Source organism: Vulpes lagopus, chromosome 21 (assembly GCF_018345385.1).
Source record: "Vulpes lagopus strain Blue_001 chromosome 21, ASM1834538v1, whole genome shotgun sequence".
Classification (NCBI taxonomy): domain Eukaryota; kingdom Metazoa; phylum Chordata; class Mammalia; order Carnivora; family Canidae; genus Vulpes; species Vulpes lagopus.
The window spans coordinates 22,124,326-22,150,618 of record NC_054844.1 but is presented as its reverse complement, the minus strand read 5'-3'; the positions used below and the strand labels follow the sequence as shown (position 1 = coordinate 22,150,618).

The 26,293-nt window shown below is 33.3% G+C and overlaps 1 protein-coding gene across 22 annotated transcripts in view; it reads left to right on the top strand.

Moving 5' to 3' along the window:
* Positions 1 to 26,293, top strand: part of SOX5 (SRY-box transcription factor 5) — a 1,001,956-nt gene that overhangs the window by 680,939 nt on the left and 294,724 nt on the right. For all 22 annotated transcript variants that reach the window (XM_041735837.1, XM_041735832.1, XM_041735833.1 and 19 more), the window contains one exon: positions 15,222 to 15,432. In XM_041735837.1, the coding sequence (XP_041591771.1) occupies positions 15,222 to 15,432 (211 nt within the window). The remainder of the gene's footprint in view (positions 1 to 15,221; positions 15,433 to 26,293) is intronic.

Sequence of the window (26,293 nt, the reverse complement as noted above, 5' to 3'; positions counted from 1 at the left end):
CCTGGAGACCGGGGATCGAGTCCTACATCGGGCTCCCTGCAAGGAGCCTGCTTCTCCCTCTGCCTATGTCTCTGCCTCTCTCTGTCTCTCTGTCTCTGTCTCTCACTCTCTCTCTCCCTGTGTGTCTCTCATGAATAAATAAATAAATTTTTTTAAAAAAAATAAAAATAAAATAAAAATAAAAACAGTGACAATAATACCTGCTTCATAGGTCTCTTAGGAAGAATCATAACCTATTAAAAAATCCCAACACAGTGATTGGCACGTTACTAAATTTAATAAATGATGCTTTTTTTATTTTGCTAAGACTGTGCGCTCAGGTTCTGAATGAAATTGGAAGTTAATTTTAATACAGAACATTGTAATACAAATATATTAAAGACTTCTCACACGTATTACAATCAGGGTGGTATATAAGATGGCCATATAAAAATTCACAGTTACTCAAATTGTCAAGTTTTAGAATTGACACCCAAGTAAGAGTGTTGAAAGCTTCATCGTTTAGGTCATTTCAAACTAGATTCTACACACTCGAGAAATCCTGTGGTCAAATTCTTATCCTTTCCGCTAGTTGCATAGTTCTTCCCTGCACAGACCTGCTATTGACTTCCCTGTTACCATGCACAAAGCTGCTATTCACTTCCAGGAAAATCGGTGGCTCTGTGGAATTGGATAAGAATTTGGCCTACAATGAGTGATTTGAATGAATGAATTTGGAATTGGCAAGAAAATACAAACATATGCCACATTTACTTGGTACATTCCTGCCTCAAGAGAACTCAGGTAGCACGTAAGTTTTATGTCAAGAGCCAGAGATTTTCAGCAAAAACCAATTACAAAAGTCAGCCTAAATCTTCCCCAAGTATTTTTGTCATATTCAAAGAACAAAGCAAAAATGTCATATTTAATTACTGCTCATTAGAAAGTAAAAGGCTAAAGAGTATCTTCTGAAAAAGCCATAGATAACACCTCCTATTTACATTGCTGCTCTCAGAAGACAGGATTAATGGTTAAGGTATAGGCTAATTTAACATATGGGGATTTATTAACTTTTTTTTAATATACTGTTTTTTAGGCCAATCTTAATTGGCTGAATTGATACCTGGCTACTTGCAAAGTTAAATGTTATTTTTTGCTTTTTTGTGGGCAAAATACGAGGGTGTGTATGGTGGCCCACTTGTGGGCTGGCATTGAGTTGGAGGCAGTCTGAACCTTCTATTTTCAGTAGTAGACAGATTTCTTCTCTTGATATTATTGCTCATGCAATTTTCAGTACCAGAGACATTGGACCTTTAAAAAGGAAGAGATGTTACATTTTTGACAGCTTCTCCCTTCTACTGACTGAAACAATAAAAATAAACATGAAGCTGTCGGAATGGCCTCTGCATATAATGTCATTTGCATGTGATTTCCTTTGCTTCTCTAGATAATTGAATTTATTCAGGCAATTTATTTTTTAAATGTGTAGTCTCTGTGAATGGAAACATCTTAACTAAAGACAACCCTTTTATTTCCTCTTAATGAAATATATACATGTATGTGTATTCTTCTGTTGGAACCAAGAGAATAGAAGAAAAATAATGGAAACACCAAAATGTACCATAAAATGATTAAGTAAAGAGATGAAGTGTGATTCTTGTAACCAAATACTCTATGTGTTCACCCTCTATCTATCTATGTTCAAGGTCTCTAGGTGCTCAATAGGAGCTTCTAAATTATTTTTTCTCTTTTTGATATTACTAAGTGTAATGAATGGGTAGCAAAGGACTTTTGTAAGAAACTCTGCCTTCTGTATCATCTCGGAGCTGGTAAACATAACAATACCCATTTGGTTCCCATCCTGACTCAGTCTTGGTATATGTATTTCAGGCTTAAGGAGAATGATGAACTTGGGTTTCAGTAGTCAAACAATGTTGTTTTGTAGCACAAACAAAGCTTATATTGTTTTTCTGTGGAGTATGTAAAGAATACATGCCTTTATTTTGGATTGGCACTTTTATGGGTTATTGAGCACCAAGCCAGAATCACTTTGAGATATTAGCAATATCCAAGGATACTATGAAGTCAGGAACTCACATAGAATTGTGGAAGAAAATGTATTGGCCCAAGATCCAAATATTGCACTCTCTATTCTCCATAGGATTTACTATAATCTAAGTACAATTTCATTTTTTATACATATATCCCAACAAATCCCCTTGCTAGTAATTTATTAATGGGGAAAAATACCATCACCTCTTATTTATACCTGTGATCACAACTCAGTAAAGCATTCAGGGCAGTAGGTTTCTTGCAGAACTTTTTGATGTTAATAATTTTCATTTTTGTTTTCCCCTAATTCTGACTCTTAACATCTATAAAGCAAGAGTTTTAGGGTTGAGTGTACAGCACTAAGAACTCAATATTTAAAAGACTATTCATTGTATATAAGGGAAAGATGTTTCAGTTTCTCAGATCTCCTTTGTTTTTACAGTGTTATCCTTTTGCCTCATTTCCTAGAATACCCCAGTCCTTTATTCCAGCAATTTTTTTCTAGAATCTTCTCATTTTCCAGTTTCTCTGCTTTGTGTATCCTGTAAGCATTTGTTGTTAACTCCATGTATAGATTTTTCTTTACTAAACGTATTTCATCCTTCAAATTTTAATTATAAATAACCATAAAGTTTAAAAAATTTACATGGTAAATCAGAGTCACTGTAAGAGAAGATGATACCCACTTAGAACTGTCATTTTTAGAGATATGTGAAGAGGGCTTGGCCATTTGCTCTTCTCCCTCAGAAGACACTTTCTGAGAGCTAATTTACTAAAATGGACTCAACCATTCACTGGAAATAAGTGGTTCATAAGTCATTATTTTACAATATTTATTTCTTTATGTGCTTCATGTATTTTGAGGCTCAACTACATTTGAATGTTCCACATATAAATTTAAAGATCTCAAATAATAAACTCATCAACTGAGTCATGAGGGTGAGTTAGTCAGAAGTTAAGGCTAAGGCTCAAGTTATAGACTCATTTAATCATGTAGATTTATCAATTTTTTAAAAAGATTTTATTTATTTATTCATGAGAGACACAGGGAGAGATGCAGAGACATAGGCAGAGGGAGAAGCAGACTCCCCACAATGAGCCCATTGTGGGACTTGATCCCGGACTCTGGGATCAAGCCCTGAGCTGAAGGCAGACGCTCAATGCCTGAGCCACCCAGGTGTCCTGATTTATCAATTTTTTTAGATATGTTGATTATATTTTAATAGTCATCTCTGTTGGCTGTCCATTCTGTTTTTGTTTTATCATAATCATTATTTCAACCTCTCAAGGACCATGTTTATCTTTGACTATTCCCACCTTATTTTCAAGTTATCTAATCCTCTTATTACTTGCTTTAAATTGTTTTTAGGATTTAAGGTTCCTTTCAACCCTCATGGCTACAATCTAGTGGGAAGCTTTTTATCATCACATAGGTGGCATGGTAATGTTTCCTATTCAGTGAATATTTTTACTCTCTCTTCTACCCAATTTAGTCTCCATACCACTGCTAATCTTCCTAACAACCTTTTTAATGAGACTCACCCAGTATGGAACCTAGAATGTTCCTCATTGACTGTCTGTCGGGTCAAATGTATACAGTTCTATTTGACTTTCATAACCCTTCAGAAAATGATGATGCCTTCTATATGATGCTTCTGGGAGTGCTCTATCTTTTCCTCTCTACCTACTATTGTAGGCTTAAACCAAAAGACTATCTATACATAAAGATTTAATAAATTGAGTGATTAACTCAATATATATTTGTTAGACACAAATAATAGAGTCTGGGGTACAGGGTGAATAATCAGACATATGTCTTGCCTTCAGAGTATAGAAAGAAAATTAAATAAGTTATCTTAAAGTCGTGTACTAATGCTATGATGAAATTTCCACCTTCCTTGATTTCCAATGTTCTCTTTTCCTTAAAGTTCTCTTGCATGTGTGATTTGCAACTATACAATTTAATTAATTATAATTGCTGGTTTTTTCTTGTGTATTTAAATGTCTCTCAAATTTAATTTTAAACTGTTTCAAGATAGAGAACCAGCTTTATATTTCATACCTGTAGTATTTCTTACAGCACCTGAATCTTTTGAGGAAGGCAGTATAATTTAATGATGACCAGCAAGGATCTTAAATTACTTGGGTGAATTACTCATAAGATCTGAATATTTTCATCTGTTAAGTAGGAATAACAGTCTTAATGGAATTTCTCAGATAATTGTAAAAGATATGTCCATAAAATGTTTAGAACAGCATCTTTAAGAACTCCAGGAGTGGTAGCTATATTTTTACTGAAAACATTAATGAATTTCAATAGATTTTGTATATTTGGTCAGGAATCTGCCTAATAGTTTAGAAATATTTTTTAAAGTCTTTACAACTGTAAGACTAAAATGACAAAATTTATATATAGCATTACTCATATAAACTGTGTGAAAGTAATCTTTGCAGAGAACCCAGTGTTTTACGTAAAGAATGCCAGTATCTCAGTGATTGTGTGCAATGATCTTTATATGCCCACTAAAACAGGCTCAAGAAATTCTGTTTTATACTATGAATAAATAGTTTAGCTAGCTAGGGAATTTTATGAGTATGTGGACTGCTTAATGCCTTATCTTTATTTTGGAATGAGAACTGAAGTTTGTGTTTCTTTTATCACAAATTACTGCTTAAGGTCAACTCATGCTAAAGGTCCCTTTCAAAGAAAAAGTGTTATTTTTGTTGTAAACATAGAGCTTTAATTGAGTGTCTTAATTAGTATAGAAAAGTAGGTATTTACCTTTTTTTTTTTTTTTTAATAAGAAGATGGGATTAGTCTAATGACATAACAGAATTAACTGACACTGGGCTATGAAATCAGCCTGATCTCATGAAGAGATGTACTGGTGAGGGACTCTATTCAAGATGGTACTAGAGTACAGGGGATGGAAATTAGCGAAAAATGGAGAGTTAACTCCTAATCTATCCTTCCTCATATTACCTTTGCTGCTGTTTTGTATTTATAGTGTAAAGGAACCTAAACATTTGTTTGTAAGAGAATCTGATAGTGCTAATGTTCTCATGAAAAAAGAAAATCTTGATATGTCTGTCTTACAAGAAGAAAGAGGAATATGAAAGAAAAGTAGAAATATGCCATAATAAGTAATTGGTGTCATGTATTTATGAAAAATAATTCATTACTCTAATTCTTTTCAGACTTTGACTTTAAAAGTTTATATCATAATGAGGAGTAATTGAACATTCTTTCTTTGATCATTTCCCTGACTTATCACTTTGTAGAGAACCATGAAACTGTGAAATTTGAAAATTGAGTATGCAACAGAGATAAAAGTACACTAATGTCACATGATGTTTTATGGACTATTTTTTTTCTTAAAATAAAGTTTGTATTAGCTTATTTTTAAAAATTGGCCACCTTTAAAAAGTTTAAATTAATCTTTAAAAAATTGTTTCTATGAATGCAGTTTGATTTTACTAGAAAAATCTATGAAATTACTTGATTATGCAAATATGTTGTTATTGTTTTGGTAAGTAGGTGTGGAAAGAGGTTTGTCTCTTGTTAATGTCTTCTTCACTTCCCTATAAAAGAGACCTTTTTTAATATTTTTTTATATCCTGTGTTTTGTTCATGATTATATCTTAATATAATGCCTAGAGCATACTTATTTTAACAAATATATAGCTCTTGCCATGTCCTAGTTACCATTTTTATGAGTTTTATAATTTGTAATACATATACTTACTCATATAGTCTCCTAACTCATTATTTTGTAACTTATAATCCACTAATGACTCATTGAGGTAGGTAATAGTATAATCCCCATTTTATAGATGAGGAAACTGAGGCACAGAAGGATTAAACAACTTGCTAGTTAATCGTGGAACCAGAATTTGAGCCAAACCTATTTGGCTTCATTCTCTGTGCTTAGATGCGAACATCATTAACTACCCAATGTTGGCACCCAAAGTACTTTTATTGCAGGAATGAAAGAGAAACGAGTGAATGAAATATTTCTTAATTTTTAGTAAGCATTTTCATTGCTGTTAAATTCTAGAGATCAATGATATTATATAATAGCATATATGAATTCTTTATCATTTATTATCCCTTTTTATAGATTTGGAAACTGAGGTTTGGAGAGTTTAGAAAACTTGCCAAAGGTTGTATAGTTAGTAGATGACAGAGCCTGGATTTGAACCCAAGCATCCAGACTCCTGACTGTAGTTTGCTTGACCACTACTTTCTACTACTTTGCTGACGTCATATTTTATTTATTGCATGGAGGATCACAATTTATTTCTCTTATCACTGAATATGTAGTCAGTTCCCAATTATAAATGATGCTAGCAAACAGCCTTATTAATTTTATCAGGTGTCTGCTCTGCATAAGAAACTGTGTTCATTGTTCTGTGGGATAAAAAGAAGTCATTTCCCAAACAGATCACAATTTGAAGATTCCTCATGTTTCATTTCTTCCTTCAGACTCAGAGTGAATAGGCATTTAGTCAAGTTTATTAACAACTATTGTAAGGATGTTCTGGAGGCTTCTTAGGAAAATGATAGATAAATTTTTACACACAATTAGCAGCTAGTTATAATAAATGTTTTTTTCTTTATTTCTTAAAATAGTATTATATAATTCACAATTGTAGTGTGTTTGGAAGTGTTTTGATGTGTAGCCTAATTCTTATTTAGAAACATCTTATGGTTGACCTTTGAGCCTTCAGGGAAGAGATCATCAAATGTCTTTAAAGTGTACTTGCTAGATTGTTTAAACACAAGTAAGACACAGCACAGAAATCATCATCAGGAAGATAATGAGGCTGTCACAGCACAAAATGTTCTTTGTTTTTACAGGTTCTATTAGTTAATGTATTAGAATTCTCTAAATGCCACTTTTGCTTATTAAGTGGTTTTGAGAGCACATGAAAACATACAGTTATTCTTGAATGCAGCATTTCTGAGATTCTTGGTAAATGTGATTCTGAAGGAGTATTTAAAAAACAACCATTAGACACTTCTGCCCATGTAACATCCACATGCAAATGAAGAGATTTTCCAAAACTGTTTTTCCTATTTGTATAGTCTCTTATTGAATCAAAAATTTGTCCTTAAGTTTTGGTTTCACTCACTAGAATTAAATTAGATGGCAAATAGGATACTGGTTTAAAAAACAAGGAAATCTACTATCATTGTGTTATTTTTATATTATATATCAGATTAAACCATTAATAAATTTGAATTCCATTTCTTAGTGCATTTGTTAAAACCATCTATTTCCACAATGCAATTTTGACATAAATCTCAAGATTTTTCTAATCCATATAGTTAGTAGGAATCAACAAACATAAGCTTGTTTCAACATGTGCCAAAATGGATGTTAAAAAATTAATGTTAAAAAGTCGATGTCATTTCCCTCCAACATGTATTGGTCATTCTTAGCTCCGCATGGTTGCTGACTCTTCTCCCTGCCCTACATTATCACCCACTTTCCCCCTTACAATGTTACCTTTAAGCTCTCTTCTCATATCCATTCCGTTCTATCACTTTCGTGACTGCTTTATTCACCACTGCAGGTTTTCCTCATTTCCCTCTTTGCCCAACTCTTAAGAGTTTTTCCTATACCAATAGTCCTCAAACTCACTGAGTATCAGTCTCCCCTCAAAGCCTTGTTAAATCGCATTGCTGGGTTTCACCCTCTGAGTTTCTGATTTTGAAAGTCTGGGGTGATGCCCGAGAAAAATGTATATTCTCAGGTGATGCCAGTGATATTGGCTCCCAGACTACCCTTTGAGAATTTTATTTATATAAATCACATGTCTTGTATTGTGTAGTCCCATGTGAATGCATTGTAAGATAAAATACACTTTTAAATGTTTATTTAGTTCTCTGATCAATAATTAAATACGAGACTATGCTAACATTTCATCTCAGTGCTTGGCAAAAAAAGAAAAAAAAAAGGCAAACCAAGTTAGACTTTTGTTGAATTTCCATCCTATTGCACAGGGAAAGAATCTTTAAGAGATTCCATATTTTTAGGCTTTGAAGAAACATCAAACAGCTTCTATTTGCACTGTCCAAAATACATTAAAAATCTTTGAAATATAGACTAGATCCTATATTTGAAATATAATGGAGCCATTTATATAAAATAATCTTTCACCTAAACTTGATGAGGCTTGTCACTATTTAAAATATTAGATCAGCCCCAAGAGTGGATTGTATCTGCATTACAGAGACAGAAGAACATTTAAGGTTTCTGCAGTATTCTTTAAAAATTAGAACTAAGCAGAATATGGAGTATAGAACCTTCCATAGATTATACAGCAAAAAGATGCTAATAAATATTTGAGTATTTTAGAATTTCTATCTATTTTTAAGATTGTAATGATTTAATGATATTAAGGTTTGAGAGTACTAATTTTCAGGAATTTCAGTATCTCATAAAATATTGAAAAATGTAAAATATAAGCATTTCTTAAAAACTGACTTTGGATTCTTACAAAACCAGCATCTTATGGTCATAATCCCCTAGGGAGCTTAAAAAAAGCTACATATGTATATATATACACACATACATATATATACTGGTCACTGGATAGACTTATGAACCACTCATCTAATATCTGGATGATACTATCTACTATCTTGTACTTCCTTAAACATTAAGAATTGCTGATCTTAAAAAATTCAGCAAATAATACAAAGGTATTATCAGTGGCTTTTTACAATACATAAAGTGAGAAGTTCTGATAAGCTCTGTCTCTGTAGGTAACTATGAAAATAGCCCCCCAAAAATGCCTCTGTTAGTTTTCATTTTGTGAACCATTAGACTTAAGTATACATCAGGCAGGGTTTTTTGTTTGTTTGTTTGTTTTGTTTTGTTTAGCAAAAGTTTAGAAAAGATTTGGATAGCTTTAACACCAGCAGTAATCACAAGTATAACAGACAGCCTTCAGAGATCTCTCTGTAAGTTCTTACTTTTGCTTTCTAGGTCTCAGGAACTGACCATATCCTGTTCCTAGGATTTGATCACATTAACCAAAGAAAGAAAGACTCTTAATGTTTTCTATTGAGCTTTTTTAAGGATTGATTTTTGCCTCAGTGTATCCTTCATATGTTTACATTCTATTTTCAGGAAAATTCATAGTTGAAAATTGACCAGGTATGCTTTTTACAAATGGTATATTCATTTATAAAAGTTAGCAATTTGTTCTGCTTTCTATTTCAAATTTATGTGTGCATTATCATGAGGTGGTTACTGAATAAGAAGAATGATCACCATTAGCAATGCATTCTCTTCAATGTGTTTGTTATCCTTTAAAGTATAATTAAAATACTAATCTCTTCTAAATGCTTATTTTAAGAATGGTAAAAGTTTAATTTATTAACATATATCTTTAGTGAAGTTTATCTGAATAAAGCATCAATGCAATCTACAGTTGAGGCTCTTTTTGCAAATATTGTGATCTTTTTAAAATCGTCTAAATATGTATATTGATGAGTTTATACTGCAATTCTGGGAAGATGCATATTTGATCAGAGCCTCTTAACCTGGAATCTATGGTTTATAAGAGCTCTTAGAGGATTTCATGGAGGAAGTTCACATTTGGAACTCTGAAGGTAGAAAACTAACTCTCTAAGACTGTACATGTAATTGTGCATGTGATTGCCTGGTTGTGTGTCTTCTTGTATGCATGTGCATATGTGTTTGGGAAAGCATCTATAACTATTAAGGTATCTATAATCCAGAAGGATTACTTATTTAGGGTATCATGAAGAACTTTTATGAAAAATTACCGTAAACAATAAGACCTTAAAAATAATTGAGTTTTTACACAATAATCATGTATTGTTTTCTTGTTCTAAATTAAATTTGGCATCTCCTAACTTGACAGAGTAGGTTACATGTAGTGCAATTTAGTTTCAAAATAAACATTTGTAATAATATATATATTTTACCTATTTTTAAAAGAATCTAAGGAATGGCCAAATAATACAGCTTTCTTGAATTGAGATATGACATACAGCATTTTATTAGATTCAGGTTCACAGTAACATTTCAATATTTATAAATACTGTGAAATGTTCATAGTAAGTCTTGTTAACAACCATCAACACACAGTTACAAAACCATTTTTTTCTTGTGATAAGAACTTTCTAGATCTACATTCCTAGCACTTTCAGATACACAACCAATATTATTAACCATAGTCACCATGCTGCACTTTACATATCCAGGACTTATTTATTTTATAACTGGAAAATTTGCATGCCTTTACCCATTTCAACCAAATAATATGGCTTTCAATCTATTTTTCAAACTTTGTTTTGCCCCTTCCTGTTGATATTTAGAAAAACAGCACGTTAATGGAAGAACACGGCCATATTAAAACTTGTTCGCACCAAAGCACTTTCTGTATGTATCTGTAATTCATTATGTACTACCTCTATTCAATACCAAAATTCATGAACTTGCATTAATGAAAATCTAGCTCAAGAGAATCTAAACTTTCTGTACTTTTTTTTTGTCTAAGTTCAAAACTTTGTTGTACTAGAAAGGATGCTAGAGATGCCCACACATTTTGTAAAGATAGGTTAAGGAGCACCTGACTGACTGACTTAGTGGAGTGTGTGATGTGCAACTCTTGATCTTAAGGTTGTGGGTTTGAGACTCATGTTGAGTGTAGAGATTCCATAAAAATAAAATCTTTAAAATAAAAAAGATTAAAAAATCATAAATGACTGAGTGTCTTCACTTTGAATAGTTGCTTAGAGATCAGGTCTGTGTTTGGATTAAATAATTATTTAAATTTTAAGGTTCTTTATTTTTAACATGGCATAAACCAGTGGATAATTAGATGGATTCTAAGTCTAGAATACAGTTAGATTAATTTTAATGCATTTATATAGTTTTTTCTTTATGAGTTGAACATATTGGGGGCAAAACCCTATCCTTTTCATAATTATTCAGCAGATGACAGTACATCTTCTACACCTATAACATTGACATAGACATACTTAGGTATTTGTTCTTGATGTTTTCAAGGAGAGGTAATATAAGCACTGTGGTTGAGGGCTCTGGTGCCCAACAAGTTGGAGGCGATTATCTATCTTTTATTAATCATATAATCTCAGACATTTACTTCACTCCATGTTCCCCAATTTCTCCAGCTATGAAATGCAAATCATAATTAGGCATGTGAGGAGAATTAACTGAATTAATGCATATAACACACTTTAAATAGTGCCTGACACAAAGTAAATATTCAGCAAATATTGGCTTTACTCTTACCAATTATAGTTGGATAGACAGACTATTAAATGTAATGTTCTTGCTACCCTGTATTAATTTGATTTGAGCTTATAGGACCGAAAAGTAAATATGATCATGTATTTCTTGAGGCTAGAAGTCAAGAATGAAATCTCATTTGGACAATGAAAGAGACATATATATGTGATTGAGTCACATATAACCTCCCTTTTCAAATGAATTAGTTATTCTTACTCACCACATTATCTAAACTAAAATTTGGATATTAATGTTGAAATATGTTTCTCAAAGTGTTCATAGTAAAATGCTATGTTTAGAATGAATTAACAAGAATGTGATTGTTTCGATTTTTAATTTAAATTCTAATTAGTTAACATATAGTGTAATAGTAGTTTCAGGAGTAGAATTTAATGATTCATCACTTATATATAACACTCTATCACAAGTGCCCTCCTTAATACCCATCACTCATCTAACCTATCCCTCTCTACCTACCCTTAGTTTGTTCTCTATTTATGAGAATTTATCTTATGACTTGCCTTTCTCTTTTTTTCTCTTATGTTAATCTGTTTCATTTCTTAAATTCCACATATCAGTGAAATCATATAGTGTTTGTCTTTCTCTGACTGACTTATTTTACTTAGCATAATACATTCTAGCGCCATCCACCTCATTGCAAATGACAAAATTTTGCTCTTTTTGATGGCTGAGTAATATTCCATTGTGTATAACTACCACGTCTTCATCCATTCGTTAGTTGATAGACATTTGGGCTCTTTCCATAGTTCCATAGTTTGGCTATTGTTGATAAAACTGCTATAAACATTGGGGTGCATGTGCCCCTTTGACTCAGTATTTTTGTATCCTTTGGGTGAATACGTACTAGTGCAATTGCTGGGTCATAGGGTAGTTCTATTTTTAACTTTCTGAGGAACTTCCATACTGTTTTCCAGAGTGGCTGCACACAGTCTAAGAATGAATTGTTTTGAAAGTTATTTAAATAAAGATAGATACACTAGGGAGATCTCTTCTTTTGTCTTATAGCTCCAAAGTTGACAAAGGGGGCAGGATTAGGTAAAGCCTTTTGAAGTGTAACAAAGGAAGATTATCAGCTTTGTTCTAAAAGTTTAGAACCTTCTCTTATCATTAGACCTTAGAAATCATATATCACAGTTCTGAAAACTCTATGGAAAAATACTGGAGCTGGTCTTTAGCACACACAAAAACTTGATGAAATATATTTTTTTCTGGTGTGGACCACTAATACTTTGTTAGTAGACTCTCTGGATGTTCACCTACCAGCAAAGTGAAGAGGAAATGCAGTCGTTACTTTAGGTATCATAAATGCAATCCTAGGGAAGAAACCGAAAGCTATAGGACTTTCTTTACTAAAGACTGGGCCAGTGCTCTTTAAAAAGCTCTTCACCATGCAAATGAACAATGGAGTCCCTCACTGAAACATCTGTTAACTACATACAACTACTCTTAAAGGGATTAACAATGCTAGAGGCTGAAATGTAATCAGACAGGTGAAATAGTGATAAGATAAAATACTTGTGCATGAAATTGCAGTGATAATTTTTAATACTGTTGTGTAACTGAGTTTAGAAAACTTGTGAAATGATGTTAAACTCTTTAAAATATGTCCTTCTCTTTTGCAAGATGTATAAAAACTAGAGATATGCAAAAGGGATGTTATTTTATCTTACTTTATTTTGAAATATTTTCAGATATTTTAATAGATGGGATGGTATACCATTTGGGTGTCTTAACCCTCTACTGAAGATGCTATAGAAAGATATATGTAATTTTCAGTTATGAAAAATGAAGTTAGCTGCCAAATTCTTGTTTGTTAATTTTGGCATCATATAATGTGAAAGCAGAGTATAGAATAGAAATGTTCAAAGTGAAGCTAACATTGGGGTTTTTCTACCTGACCCTGGAAATAAGTGAGAAGAAAAATCTGTGGGAATACCGAGGTTGGGGTTTTTCTACCTGACCCTGGAAATAAGTGAGAAGAAAAATCTGTGGGAATACCGAGGTTTTATTATATTCTGGTTTGAACATGAATCTGAGCTAATGTGTATTATGGGCCATTCATAAAAATATTCCTTAGTTTACTGAATGGATTTGTGATTGCTCTTGTCGGGGATGTGTGTGTATGTGTGTGTATGTGTGCATGTATGTGTTTATTTATGGGTTTGCTTGTATTAATGTGTGGGTTTTAAATAAATAATTCTAGAAGTGTACCTTCACTTAGCCTGCAGGGGCTTGTAATGATTACATTATGCATATTGATTTCTAAATCCAAGTACATTATAAGCGAAGACTCATGTTTGAAACTATTGTCTAAAGAATATTCATTCAACACCTACTAGTGTTTTCCGCATATTTTGTAATGTGTGGAAGAAATGGAAACCATTTTGGGTGTGGGATTGTAATATTGAAGATTTGTTTGCACACATTTTTTACTTTTACTTTCTCCACATTACCTAACCCCAGCCAACAGCTGACACTTGCACCATAGCCAATGTCCTTGTATTCACTATTATCTATTAACAAAAAAAATCATATAAACAGATTATGATTATGTTTGGGTTGACATCTCTATTTTTAAAAATTAAAATGACCACTTTATCAAGTATTCTTAGTATATTTTTAAAATAGTCAAATATATTAGAATTAACTTTTAAAACATTAGATATCAAATCAGTGTGATTCATCACTTTTCTAGGATCAAGAGATCCTATTAACACATCTTAGAGAAGAAATGTATAAACAGGGATATTATCTATTAATATTATCCTGAATATTAGATGTGTATACACTCAAATATATTTTAATGGGAACTCTTAATATTATACAATTAAGAAATACACTTAGAGACTAACTTCCTCAAAGATCTTAGGATACAATTTTATTTTTAGGAAGAGATATGCTTTGTGGGTAGTCAAAGGATTATGGAAGTAAGACATTATAAAAAGAAAATCTTTAAGTAGTAAAATTAATTTTTTAATCATTTCGATATCACTCCTCTTGTAGATGTCTGAAAAATCAATTTAATGCCTTTTCGACAAAAGATACCCCAAGTATTTTGATAGATGACTAGGGCTGGTCAAGAAGTGATGGGGAAGATAATAATAACAAAAAAACACAAATACATGTTTAAATTTTAGAATTTTAGAATAAATCCTTTTCATACACATATACAATTATGAAGAGGGAAAGACTGCAAGAAACTTTATTTTATAGGGCACATGAAGCTTAAAGTGCAAAACAGGAAAGAATATTGACAGAAACAATGCTTGAGGTAACAAATGAAATTGGAAATAACTTTGACATAAGTAGAAATAAGCTTTCAATATTCCTATCTGATGTCAAAATAACCTGTGTAGCTGATGCTTTCTTAAAAGCATGAGAGGGAGGTGGAGAACTAAAAACGGTCCCTGCTTTAATTAGGAGCAACCATCAAGAAGAGGCAGCTATTTAAAACAAAAAGTGAAGTGCATAATGTTACTTGTTTAAATATTACGATATCTTGAGGAAGTTTGAGCCAGATGACTGGTGCATATAATGCCCATAGGAAAATCTAAGACTTTCAGAGAAAAGCAGAAAAATACATCTAATCAATATAGGCTTTGTAGAAGGCTTTATTGCCATTTGTTCTAGGCATAAGGGAGAGGGTCTCCATATTTTTGTTTCTTCAGTGAATTGATCTTTGACTCACTCTGTGCCAGCCTGTACATTTAATGCATTCTTTTTTTTAATTTCTTTATTTATCTTACTCTTGCAGAGTGACATTTCACTTTTTCATGTTTTAGCTAAATAAGCCACGTAAGCAATTTAGAAAAAAAAAAAAAGCTCACTGAATTTCAAACAAGTTTTTTTTTTTTCCTTTGCTTTCTCTTGCAGGAAGTTGATGGCAATAAAGTTATGTCTTCATTTGCCCCACACAACTCATCTACCTCACCTCAGAAAGCAGAAGAAGGTGGGAGGCAGAGTGGTGAGTCCTTGTCGAGCACGGCCCTAGGAACTCCCGAACGGCGCAAAGGCAGCTTAGCTGACGTTGTTGACACGTTGAAGCAGAGGAAAATGGAAGAGCTCATCAAAAATGAGCCAGAAGGTAAAGGCTAGAAAAGGAAACAAAGTGGTTGCCGTTTCCTGATTTTAATAGTTGGATCTTAACTTCTAGTTCTCTCTTTTGACTTATACTCAAATTGGGACAAAATGGAAACCTAATGCTGTGAAGACGGATAGAATTTTTTCCCCCCAGAAACATCTCAATACATCTGTCCCAATTTTTTAAATCATTAATTTCTGTTGTGATGTCTTCCTCATTTGCACACATGGGTAAGTTGTGGTTGAGTAAAACTTAAGGATTCAAGAATAGAATGTGACAGCGGAGCCCAGAATAGGCACCACCTACATCCCAAATATTGCAGGCTAGCTTGTTCATCTTCAGCTTTTGTCCCCAAGGCCATATTACAACTTTATTAAATTGTATAACCTTTATACATGAATGCATCTTGTGCTACCTTAGTTCAGTCTCTTTCTGCTGTAGTCAAAAATTAATATGGTTGGGCCTATTCTATATTTTAAAATTATTGATGTTCTAATTCTGTGGTCTATGCTGAAGTTCCCATTTTTATTCAACTTCCAGGATGCCTTTCTTTTAAGATTTCATCTTCCAAATCTATTTAATAGTTATTGACAGCAGCCTAAAGGAGGTATGCACAAGAAATAATCTTAGGATTAAAGCAAACAAACAGCTGATACTGTTTATAGAATTTGTGCATAATTGATAGTCACCCTATATGTTATAGATGTTTCCACCTCCTACTTAAACCTGTGTTCTTCCTAAGTTTGGATGCCACATTACACGTGAGAACATGCCTCCTATTTAAAAGTCAGATGGAAATTTCAAACAAACAAACAAACAAAAAATACTGACATAAAAAGACATATTTTACACCAAAAATATACTGCATTTATACTATGTAACACTCGGTTGGGCTCATTTCTAGTCTGTTGTTAGGACACTGGCAAATTAGGAGTATATATGGCACAAAATGTATGTTAACCAGTATATTTGGGAGTCATATGGTAATTAAATATTTCTGGGTCCCTACCAGATGCATAGCTGGGACATGGATTTTAGTTATAATTTATGTAATTCACATGATCTTACAGTTGGAAAGAATTTTAGAGATAATCTAGTCAGCCAAAGACTTTTGGCTTTCATCCACATGGAGATAAAAATGGGGTTTTGAGGAGGACCTAGACAATTTTTTTTAATGTGCTGGAATTTTTCTTGATATTAAAAATACTGTCTTCTTATTTAAGAATTGTTTAAAAAACCATAAAAATTGAAAGGGAAAGGAAAATTGCTTAAATTTGTAGCTTTCTGATATAACAACTCTTAACCTCATGATGTGTTTTTTTTTTTTAGTTTTGCATATTCTGTTAATTTTACATGATTAATTTTACGTTTTTAAAATCATGTATCTTTTACATTGCCATATATTATCATCAACTAAAGCCCACAGTTTATTCAAATTCCATTAGTCTTCAAGTGTGCTTTTTCTGTTCTGGGATGCCATCAAGGATAACATGTTACATTTAGTTGTGATGTCTCATTGGATTCTCTTTGTCTGTGACAGTTTCTCAGACTGTTTTTGTTTCTGATAACCTTGAAAGATTTGAGGATACTGTTCAGGTATGCTGTAGAATGTCCCTCTGTTGGGATTTATCTGGTGGTTTTCTCTTGACTAAACGGGGACTATAAGTTTGGGGAGGAAGATTCCAAGGTAAAGTACCTTATTGTAACAGCATATCAAGGTACATACTCTCTATATATGAATTACGAATTTGATGTTGACCTTAATCACCTGGCTGATACAGTGTTTGTCAGGGTACTCCACTGTAAAGTTACTCCCTGCCCCCTTTCCATACCACACTCTTTGGAAGGAAGGTGCTTTGTGCAACCCACATTTAAGGAGTAGGGAGTTATGTTCCCCCTCCATCAGAGTAGTTTCTACATAATTTATTTGGAATGCCTCTGTATGGGACATTTATGTCTTATCCAACGATTATTAATTTATTCAATCATTTATTTATATCAATATGGATAGCATGGATGTTTTATACTTTGACTTAAAATCCAATTCTGCTTTATTTTGTTATTCAAATTGTTTCAGTTTTGGCCATTGGAAGCTCTTTCTATTGACTTCTATGTCATTTTGACATACCACTGTGCTTCTGGGTCATTGTTTCTTGAGTACTTCTTTACTTTTTGGCACTATAAAGTGCTGCAGACTCATGTTGTGTATTTCAAGCTCCAGTTCAACAATCAATCATTTCTCTAAGAAGCCCTGGTTGCTCTTATGAGAGAATAGTATTAGAAGGCCAAATCTGGATACAAGGTCTGTTCTTTGGATACATAAGGAATCATTTCTTTATGTTAGGGCCTCTTGCCTGACAAAGCAAGGGTATATATTTGTGTACTAACCTGTATACACACATATCTATAAATATTTCTAAGTCTAATTAATTCTCTCTATATTAAGCTAAACATGAGTTCTTACTACTGTCTGCAACTGTAATCTGTTTCCACACAGATTCCAACTTCATTCCTTATACATTCCCACCCCAACTATTAGTAACCTAGATCTGATCACCCACCATCCATTTACTTATTGTTCAATTCCAGTGTGTGTATATATATATATATATATAAAATGGTATTGGGATTATTAACTGATATTAGCATGGGATACATCTTCATCAATAGGGCATAGTACTTACATGCAGTTCCTTTTGCCTTTATTTTCACAGATTCCATTTATTTCCAAAGTTACTTAAGTAATTTTTCTTCCACTCTATTCAGGGAGATTTTCCCATACATTTGTAATATGATTAAATTCTTTCTGAAGTTTTCTCTTGGTATCTCTCAAATTACCAAATAATCTTATAGAATCTTCTTACATCAAGATTCAGTCTTCTTTTTTTAAGAATCAGTCTTTATGTTGTGCATGTCTGCATGTTTTGACAAATGCCTGTTGTCACTTATCCACCATTGCAGTGTCATTCAGAACAGTTGTTTGATAACCTTTAAAATCCCCTGTACCTTCTTTATCCATCCCTCCCTCTTTCCCTAGAATTCCAGACAATCATTGATCTTTCTACTATCTCTGTAGTTTTGCCTTTTCGAGAATGTTATATCATTGCAATCACACAGTGTGTAGTCTTTCAAACTGGCTTCTTTCACATATCAGTGTGCATTTAAGTTTCCTTCTTGTCTGTTCATGGCTCATTTCTTTATAGCACTGAATAAAATCCCATTGTATGAAGGCATCACAATTTGTTTATCCATTCACCTATCAAAGGACATGTTAGGTTTTTCAACTTTTTGGTTAATAAGAATAAAGCTTTTATAAATATTTATGTGAAGGTTTCTGTGTAGACATAAGTTTCCAGCTCAACTCGGTAAATACCTAGGACTATGATTGCTGAAATGTATAGTAAGATTATACTTAGATTTATAAAAAATTTCCAAGCTGTCTTCCAAAGTGGCTGTGAAATTTTGCATTCCCAGTATCAATGAATATAAGTCCTTGTTGCACCATATCCTCACCAGCATTTGATATCGTCAGTTCTTTGGATTTTATCCATTCAGATTGGATTGCAGTGGCATCGCATTGTTGTTTTAATTTGTAGTTCCCTGATGACACATAATGTGGAGCATCTTTTCATATGTGTATTTGTCATTTGTATGTCTTTATGTGTTTACATTGTTTGCTCATTTATTAACTGAGACTTTCTTTAGTTGTTGAGTTTTAAGAGTTCTTTGTATATTTTGGATGCAAGTCCTTTATCAGATATGTGTTTTGCAAATATTCTCTTTCAAGTTGTGGCTTGTGTTTTTTTTTTCTTCTTTTAACATTTTCTTTTGCAGAGCAGAAGATTGAATTTTAGTAAAGTCTAACTTACCTCTTTTCTTGCATTGATCATACTTTAGATGTTGTAGCGAAACATATATTGCCTAGCCTGATGTCATTTAGATTTTATATTCTGTTATTTTCTAGAAGTTACACAGTTTTGTGTTTTACAGTTTAGATCTGTGATCTGTTTTGAGCTGATTTTTGTAAAAGGTTTAGGTTCTGTGTCTAATTTGTGTTTTTGCATTGTGTTTTGCATGTTTCAGCACCATTTATTGAAAAGGCTGCCACATCTCCATTGAATTCCCATGTTCCTTCACCAAAGATTAGTATTTGTGTGGATCTCCCTTCTGCTCTCTATATTCTGTTCCATTGATCCATTTGTTTATTCTTTTGCCAACATCTTGCAGTCTTACTTGCTATCATTGAATGTTGGGTAGTTGTCAATCCTCCGACTTTATTGTTTTACTTCAGTATTGTGTTTATTATCCTGCCTCTTTTGCCTTTTCCTGTGGACTTTAGAATTAATCTTTATATCTATAAAATTACTTCCTGGGAAATTGGGAAGAAATGACATCTTAACAGTATTCAGTCAGTCCTTCTATCCATGAACCCAAAATATTTCTCTATTTATTAAGATTTTCTTTGATTTCTTTTGAGTTTCAAAGTTTTATGCATATAGATCCTGTACATATTTTGTTACACTTACATACAGTATTTTAAGTATATTGTGTTTTATTATATTATTAATTTATTTACTTGAGATGGGGAGTGGCAAAGGGAGAGGGGGTCTTATGCAGAATCCACACTGAGCACAGAGCCAATTGTTCAGTGCTGGTATAAAGCGAAGCAATTGGCTTTTGTATATTAACCTTATATCTTGTGACCTTGCTGTACCTGGTTATTATCTCCAGGTGTTTTTGTGTACTGTTTACATTTTCTGTATAGACAGTCATGTTATCTAGGAATGAAGATAGTTTTAATTCTTTCTTCCCAAGAAATACACTTTTTATTTCCTTTTCTTGTCTTACTGCATCAGGTGGCTTCCAGTACAGTGTTGAATAAGAATGGTAAAATGGGACAACCTTGCCTTGTTCTTGATTGCAAGGAGAAAGCTTCAAGTTATCATCATTGAAATATTAGCTATGGGTTTTAGGTAGATGTTCTTTATCAAGTTCAGGGAATTCCCGTTATTTCTAGTTTCCTGAGAGTTTTATTTTTACCATCAATGGTTATTAAAATTTCTCAAAATTTTTTCTTCATCTATTGATATGATGCACCTTTTAAAATTTTTATTTGAAATTTCCATTAGTTGACATACAGTGTAATATTAGTTTCGAGTGTACGATATAGTGATTCAACATTTCCATATATCACTCAGTGCTCATCACAACAGTGTACTCTTTCATCTTCACTACCTATTTAACTATCCCTCACCCACCTCCTCTTTGGTAACCATTAGTTTGTTCTCTATAGCTAAGACTCCGTTTCTTGGTTTGCCTCTCTTTTTTTTTCCCCCTTTACTCGTTTGTTTTGTCTCTTAAATTCTGCATATGAGTGAAGTCATATGACATTTGTCTTTCTCTGACTGACATTTTGTTTAGCATAATACTTTCTAGCTCCTTTAGTGTGTTCTTATGATGTGGTTTTTGAATGTTGAACCAACCTCGCAAACTTCAGATAAATTCCACTTAGTTGTGGTTTATAATATATATTATTGGATTCAATTTGCCAGTACTTCATTAAGGATTGTTGCATCTATGTTCATGAGATATATTAGTATATAGCTACTGTGTTTTTAAAATTTATTATTTATTTATTTATTTTTGCTGTTTTTTTAATGCAATATTTTATCTGATTTTTTTAGTAGATATGCTAGATTCATGTAATGAATAGGGAAGTGTTTCCTTTGCACATTATTGTTTAACTTTTGTTTGACATATGTTTGTGGGCCAGATCTAAGGTCTAAGAATAACTATCACTATAGTATTATATATTGCATTACAAAGTAATTTGTTTTTTTTTGAGGGGGAAGGGTATCTTTAGATGAGGTTCTCCATGGAAATTTGGTGTGTGACCTTGCTATTTCTCCCAGTGTGTCATGTTGGCTTTCAAGTAGTTGCACAGACTCCTAATTTGGAGGTATATTACAGGCCAGATTCAAATGAATAACTACCAAAAAGAAAAAAAGACAGTAGACATTGCCTCCCATTTAAGGTATTGGGGGTTAGGAGAAAAATATAATATCTAGAAACAGCTATGCAAGCAAAAGAGCAGATGGAACATCCACAGCAGAAAGAGTTGACATGAAGAAACATAACTATTAAATGTGGATATTATATTGTTTTCATTATTGTATTTCCCACAACTTTTTTGTACTTTTCCATCTACAGATATATTAAAAGCTCAGCTCAAGAGTGACTTGCTAATGAATGATATAAAGATATTGAGAAAAATATACAGATAGTCTTTATGGAAGACAGGAATTTAAATTGAACATGGCTAACATGTAAAAGCCTGAGTTCCAGAAAGATACTTTATATATAAATGAAACCACTAAGATGCATTTATGTTTGCATACACAATATTCCTAAACCTGTGCTTCAAATACACAGAAATGTAAATATACTCACTTTCATTGATAAAGAAATTTGCCATGGCAACCCTGTTTATTTAATGGCTGCAACAATTGAGAGATATGTCAAGCAGCAATTATGTATTTCAATTAAATGATGTTCTTTTTTTTAAGATTTTATTTATTCATTCATGAGAGACACAGAGAGAAAGAGAGGCAGAGACACAGGCAGAGGGAGAAACAGGCTCCATGCAGGGAGCCTGATGTGGGACTCGATCCCAGGACTCCAGGATCACGCCCTGGGCCAAAGGCAGACGCTAAACCACTGAGCCACCCAGGGATCCCCTTAAATGATGTTCTTAAGTAAAAATATAGAAAAGCAGAAAATCATATCATAGGAAAACAACAGAATGTTGACCATAGTTTATTTAACTGCAAAGAGGAAAAAAAAATGGGGAAATACATCCAGGGAGATATGTAAAAGTCCCAATAGTAAGTAGAAAGTTACATTGACTTTAAATACTCCATTAATCATAGATATGGTTGGGTATGAGAATGGCCACTAAAACCTGACATCATCTAAGCATTAGAACAATGATACTGTTTATAGTATCAAACGATCATAGCTCTGTGATGTACTATAGCATCAAAAGAATAAAATAGGAATAAATTTAACCAAAAGAACTACAGAACTTACACTCAAACATTACAAAACACTATAATTGCTTTGTGATGAGAGCAGCAATATGACGATGAGGAGACCAGAGATAGGGTGAATGGAACTAAATGTTAAGCTCACAAATATATGCCACAGAAAAATCCTTTCTTCCCCCAAGCTATTTTTTCCATTGTTTTTCAAAGGCCATTAAAATGAACAGCAGGTTGTAATGAAAATTTCATTAAGCCCCAGCTAAATCATTATGAGGGTGCCATATTCATGCCTTTGCTTCCTCTCATTGAAGGGGAAAAGCAGATTTCAGTAGAAAGTCTTTATTATTTGCGACCTTGTCCCTGCCAACAGCAAACTAACAAAAATTCAGAAGTTAGAGGAGAATGGTGTGTCATACAAAAGGAGGCCACCAAGGTGAAATGGTTAGAAAGAAAATTAGATTTGCTTATGAGTTGGAAGAAAAAATGGCTCTCTTTTATTCCATCTAGCTTAGTTTTTCAAGCAATTAAGATTTCAAAAGTCGTAAGTAGAAGAAAAATATACTAATGTATCTTTGTTTGTATCTTTTTCCTCCATCAGAAGTGGTGCCTAGCATTATTCAAAAAAGACTGGCATGAAAGACGTATTTGTCCAGTGTCTCTAAATGACATATTTGGAATGCCAAACTTCATAAAGCCAGAACTTCATAGCTCAAAATATCTGCCCTATGCAATATAGTTACATTATACTTGGTAGTAACTAAGCTCTATCAGTCTTTAACTATCAGTGGCTAAGAATAACAACAAGGTTTAATATTATAGTATGGGACATGTCATGTCTGCATCAAAACATTAAGTTATAATATATTGGTGGGGGAAAATGTAACATATATTAAGTGCATATCATGTGTTAACTATAGTGTTACATAATTTATAAGAAACACTTCATTTAATCTCTACATAAACCTTATAGCCAAGGCTGCTATGTATAGCCGTCGCAATTTCAGGAAGTGCCACTCACATGAACTAAATATTCTTATTCTTATCATCTCCATTTTCAGATGAGGAAACATGATTAAATATGTCACAGTGTGACTAAGTGTCATGGTCATTATTCAAACTGAAGTCAATCTAAACTGTAATCCATGCTGTTAACCACTAGTTATACTGTTTCTTCCAATTAGGAATTTTGCCAGTAATAGTTTAATGTTACTTTTTAGCCCACGTGTGCCCAAATTCCTTTGAAATATTAAACAATAAAGTGGTACTTAATAATTATCTGCCAAAGTAAGTTCCTGATGCCTCAGTGGTGATCAAATTTCCAGAAAGTTTTAATTGAAAATCAGCTCAGTTTGAAATGTTTTGAGTTTAAAGTGCCAAAAAAAAAAAAAAAAAAAAAAACCTATGCCTTGGAGAGTACCTTAATAAAAACTTGTTTTAGGTTTTATTATGTCTGGGAGCAAAATAGTTGTAGAATAATAGAAATTCAGATTCGGATAAAATGTAGACACATTTTGGGACTCTATCCTCATCTTTGAGAGAGACAGAGACAGAGACTGAGATGTGCCTGAAATGTGCCTGAAATCCCACAGCAGGTGTTATTAAAGCCATATGAGGATCCAGTCCACATCTTACAGGTACAGGTTCTTTTCTTTTCTTGTTCAGTTGCCATATACATTCAGACTTTCTTTTTTCTCCTTTTCTTGGACTTTTATACATAATGTTAGTACCTTAGTTGTTTTTTTTTTTAAGATTTTATTTATTTATTCATGAGAGACCGAGAGAGAGAGAGAGAGAGAGAGGTGGAAACATAGGCAGAGGGAGAAGCAGACTCCATGCAGGGCACCTGATGTGGGACTCGATCCTGGGACTCCAGGATCACGCCCTGGGCCGAAGGCAGGCACTTAACTGCTTAGCCACCCAGATGTTCCAGTACCTTAGTTTTGAAGAGTATTTCACTATTCCTTAAATGTGATGGAATCTAAGGCAACCAGATATCTTAATTTACCTAATAAAGCCAAGATACTTATCCACAAATGTCCCGAGTTCTCAAGTTATGGTAGCTAGGGCTGATCTATAAATATAGATCAGAATTTAGGTTTACTTGGTCAGAGTCAGGCCTTAACTTGATTTCATTTGAATTTGGGGTCATTAACAGCACAGGTGAGAATAATTTTACCTTAATGAGACTTTAAATACCTCACTCAAAATTGTTTCAGATGCAAGCATTATAGCAGGCCTCTTATTTTAACTTTTCTATATTAACATCAGCACAGCACTGTTTTCAGTATCTCTTTGCAATGGCCATTTCAACTTACAAATTTACATCTCTTCCTTCCAGTAACACAACAAACAAAACTCACTTTTTCTTGATTCCCATCATCTCTGTGTAGTTCTGTTCCTCATCTCTCCAAGTCTAGTTGCTAGAAAGAGTACTCACTGCTGTAATTTTGTAACCTTTTTAAGTACTGTGATTTGCCTCCATTGTCACCCTCACTGTAATGAAATTGTCCATATATTTGTCAGTTTCATCCCCTACATTAAACTCCTTAAAAGTGAGGGTAGTGCACATAGTAGATATTCAAAATATTTGTTGAAATGATGTTTTTACTTCCTCCAGCGTTGCCCCATGGCTGTCTTGGGGATGAGAGAGCAAAGACCTTAATAAAGATAGGACTCTTCTGACAAGATATTATGTGAACTACCTCATTTAATCCTCAAAATCTTTGAGGTTAACATGATTTTGTATCTTAAAAATGAAAAACAGAGGCTTGGTAGCTTTTTTTTTTTTTTTTTAAGAGAGAGAGAGCAAGAGAGGGAGGGAGGGAAGGAGGGTTGTGAGGCTGAGGGAGAGGGAAAGGGACTCTTAAGCAGACTTCACTCCCAGAGCCAGAGCCTGACACATGAGACTCAATCTCAGGACCCTGAGATCATCATCTGGACCAAAATCAGGAATCAGATGCTTAACTTCTTGAGCGACCTAGGAGCCCCCAGAGGCTTAGTAATTTGCTTATGTTCTTATTATATAGAGGAACTAGAATTGGAACAAAATTACTGTCCTCCACCAAACTACTTGGCAGTAAATATAAGACTATAATATGATCTGACTCAACCCCTTTTTTTCCCTTAATGTTATTTTTACCACTTTTCGAAGGTGCATATTCTTGTGCTATCTTATCAAACTGCATGTGGTTCACTCAACACTGTATTTTTAATACCACTATACTTTTTCATATGCAGCTTCTTCTGCTTTTAATGTCATTCCCTGCCTTTTGTACCAGTGAATTTTTTTCACCTTTTAAGAGTCAATACCTTCTCTGAACACCTTTGTCAGAATTTGGCTTATTCTATTCTATTAGCACTAATCCACCTCTATTAGTTCTTACCTCATTATCACAATTGTTTATTTACCTCCTGTCTTCCATTAGAGTGTGTGAATGAAGAGTCCTTAGTTTAATTACCTGTGCCTGTCTGTTTCTTAATAATGGGCTTGACACATAATAGGTGATTGTTTATCTGAACTGGTATGACAGTTAACCACTAATTGACACTTTGTAGCCTTTGGCAACTAACAGTCCCCTAAAAATTGACTAGGCTTCATTGTCTTTTTCTTCTGGTTTTAACATTCTCTTTTCTTCATATCCTATTTAGACTCTTCCTTGACCTCTATCTCATCATCCTGTCTCTTCCAAGCTTCTCACTATTTAATCTTTGAGATCATTACTTTCAGTTCTTTCTGTGACTTAGAGGCTCAAGTTTTGTCTTATGTCACAAAACTAGATACTAAAAAAATCAGGATAGAAAGGTAAAATACACACAGAATG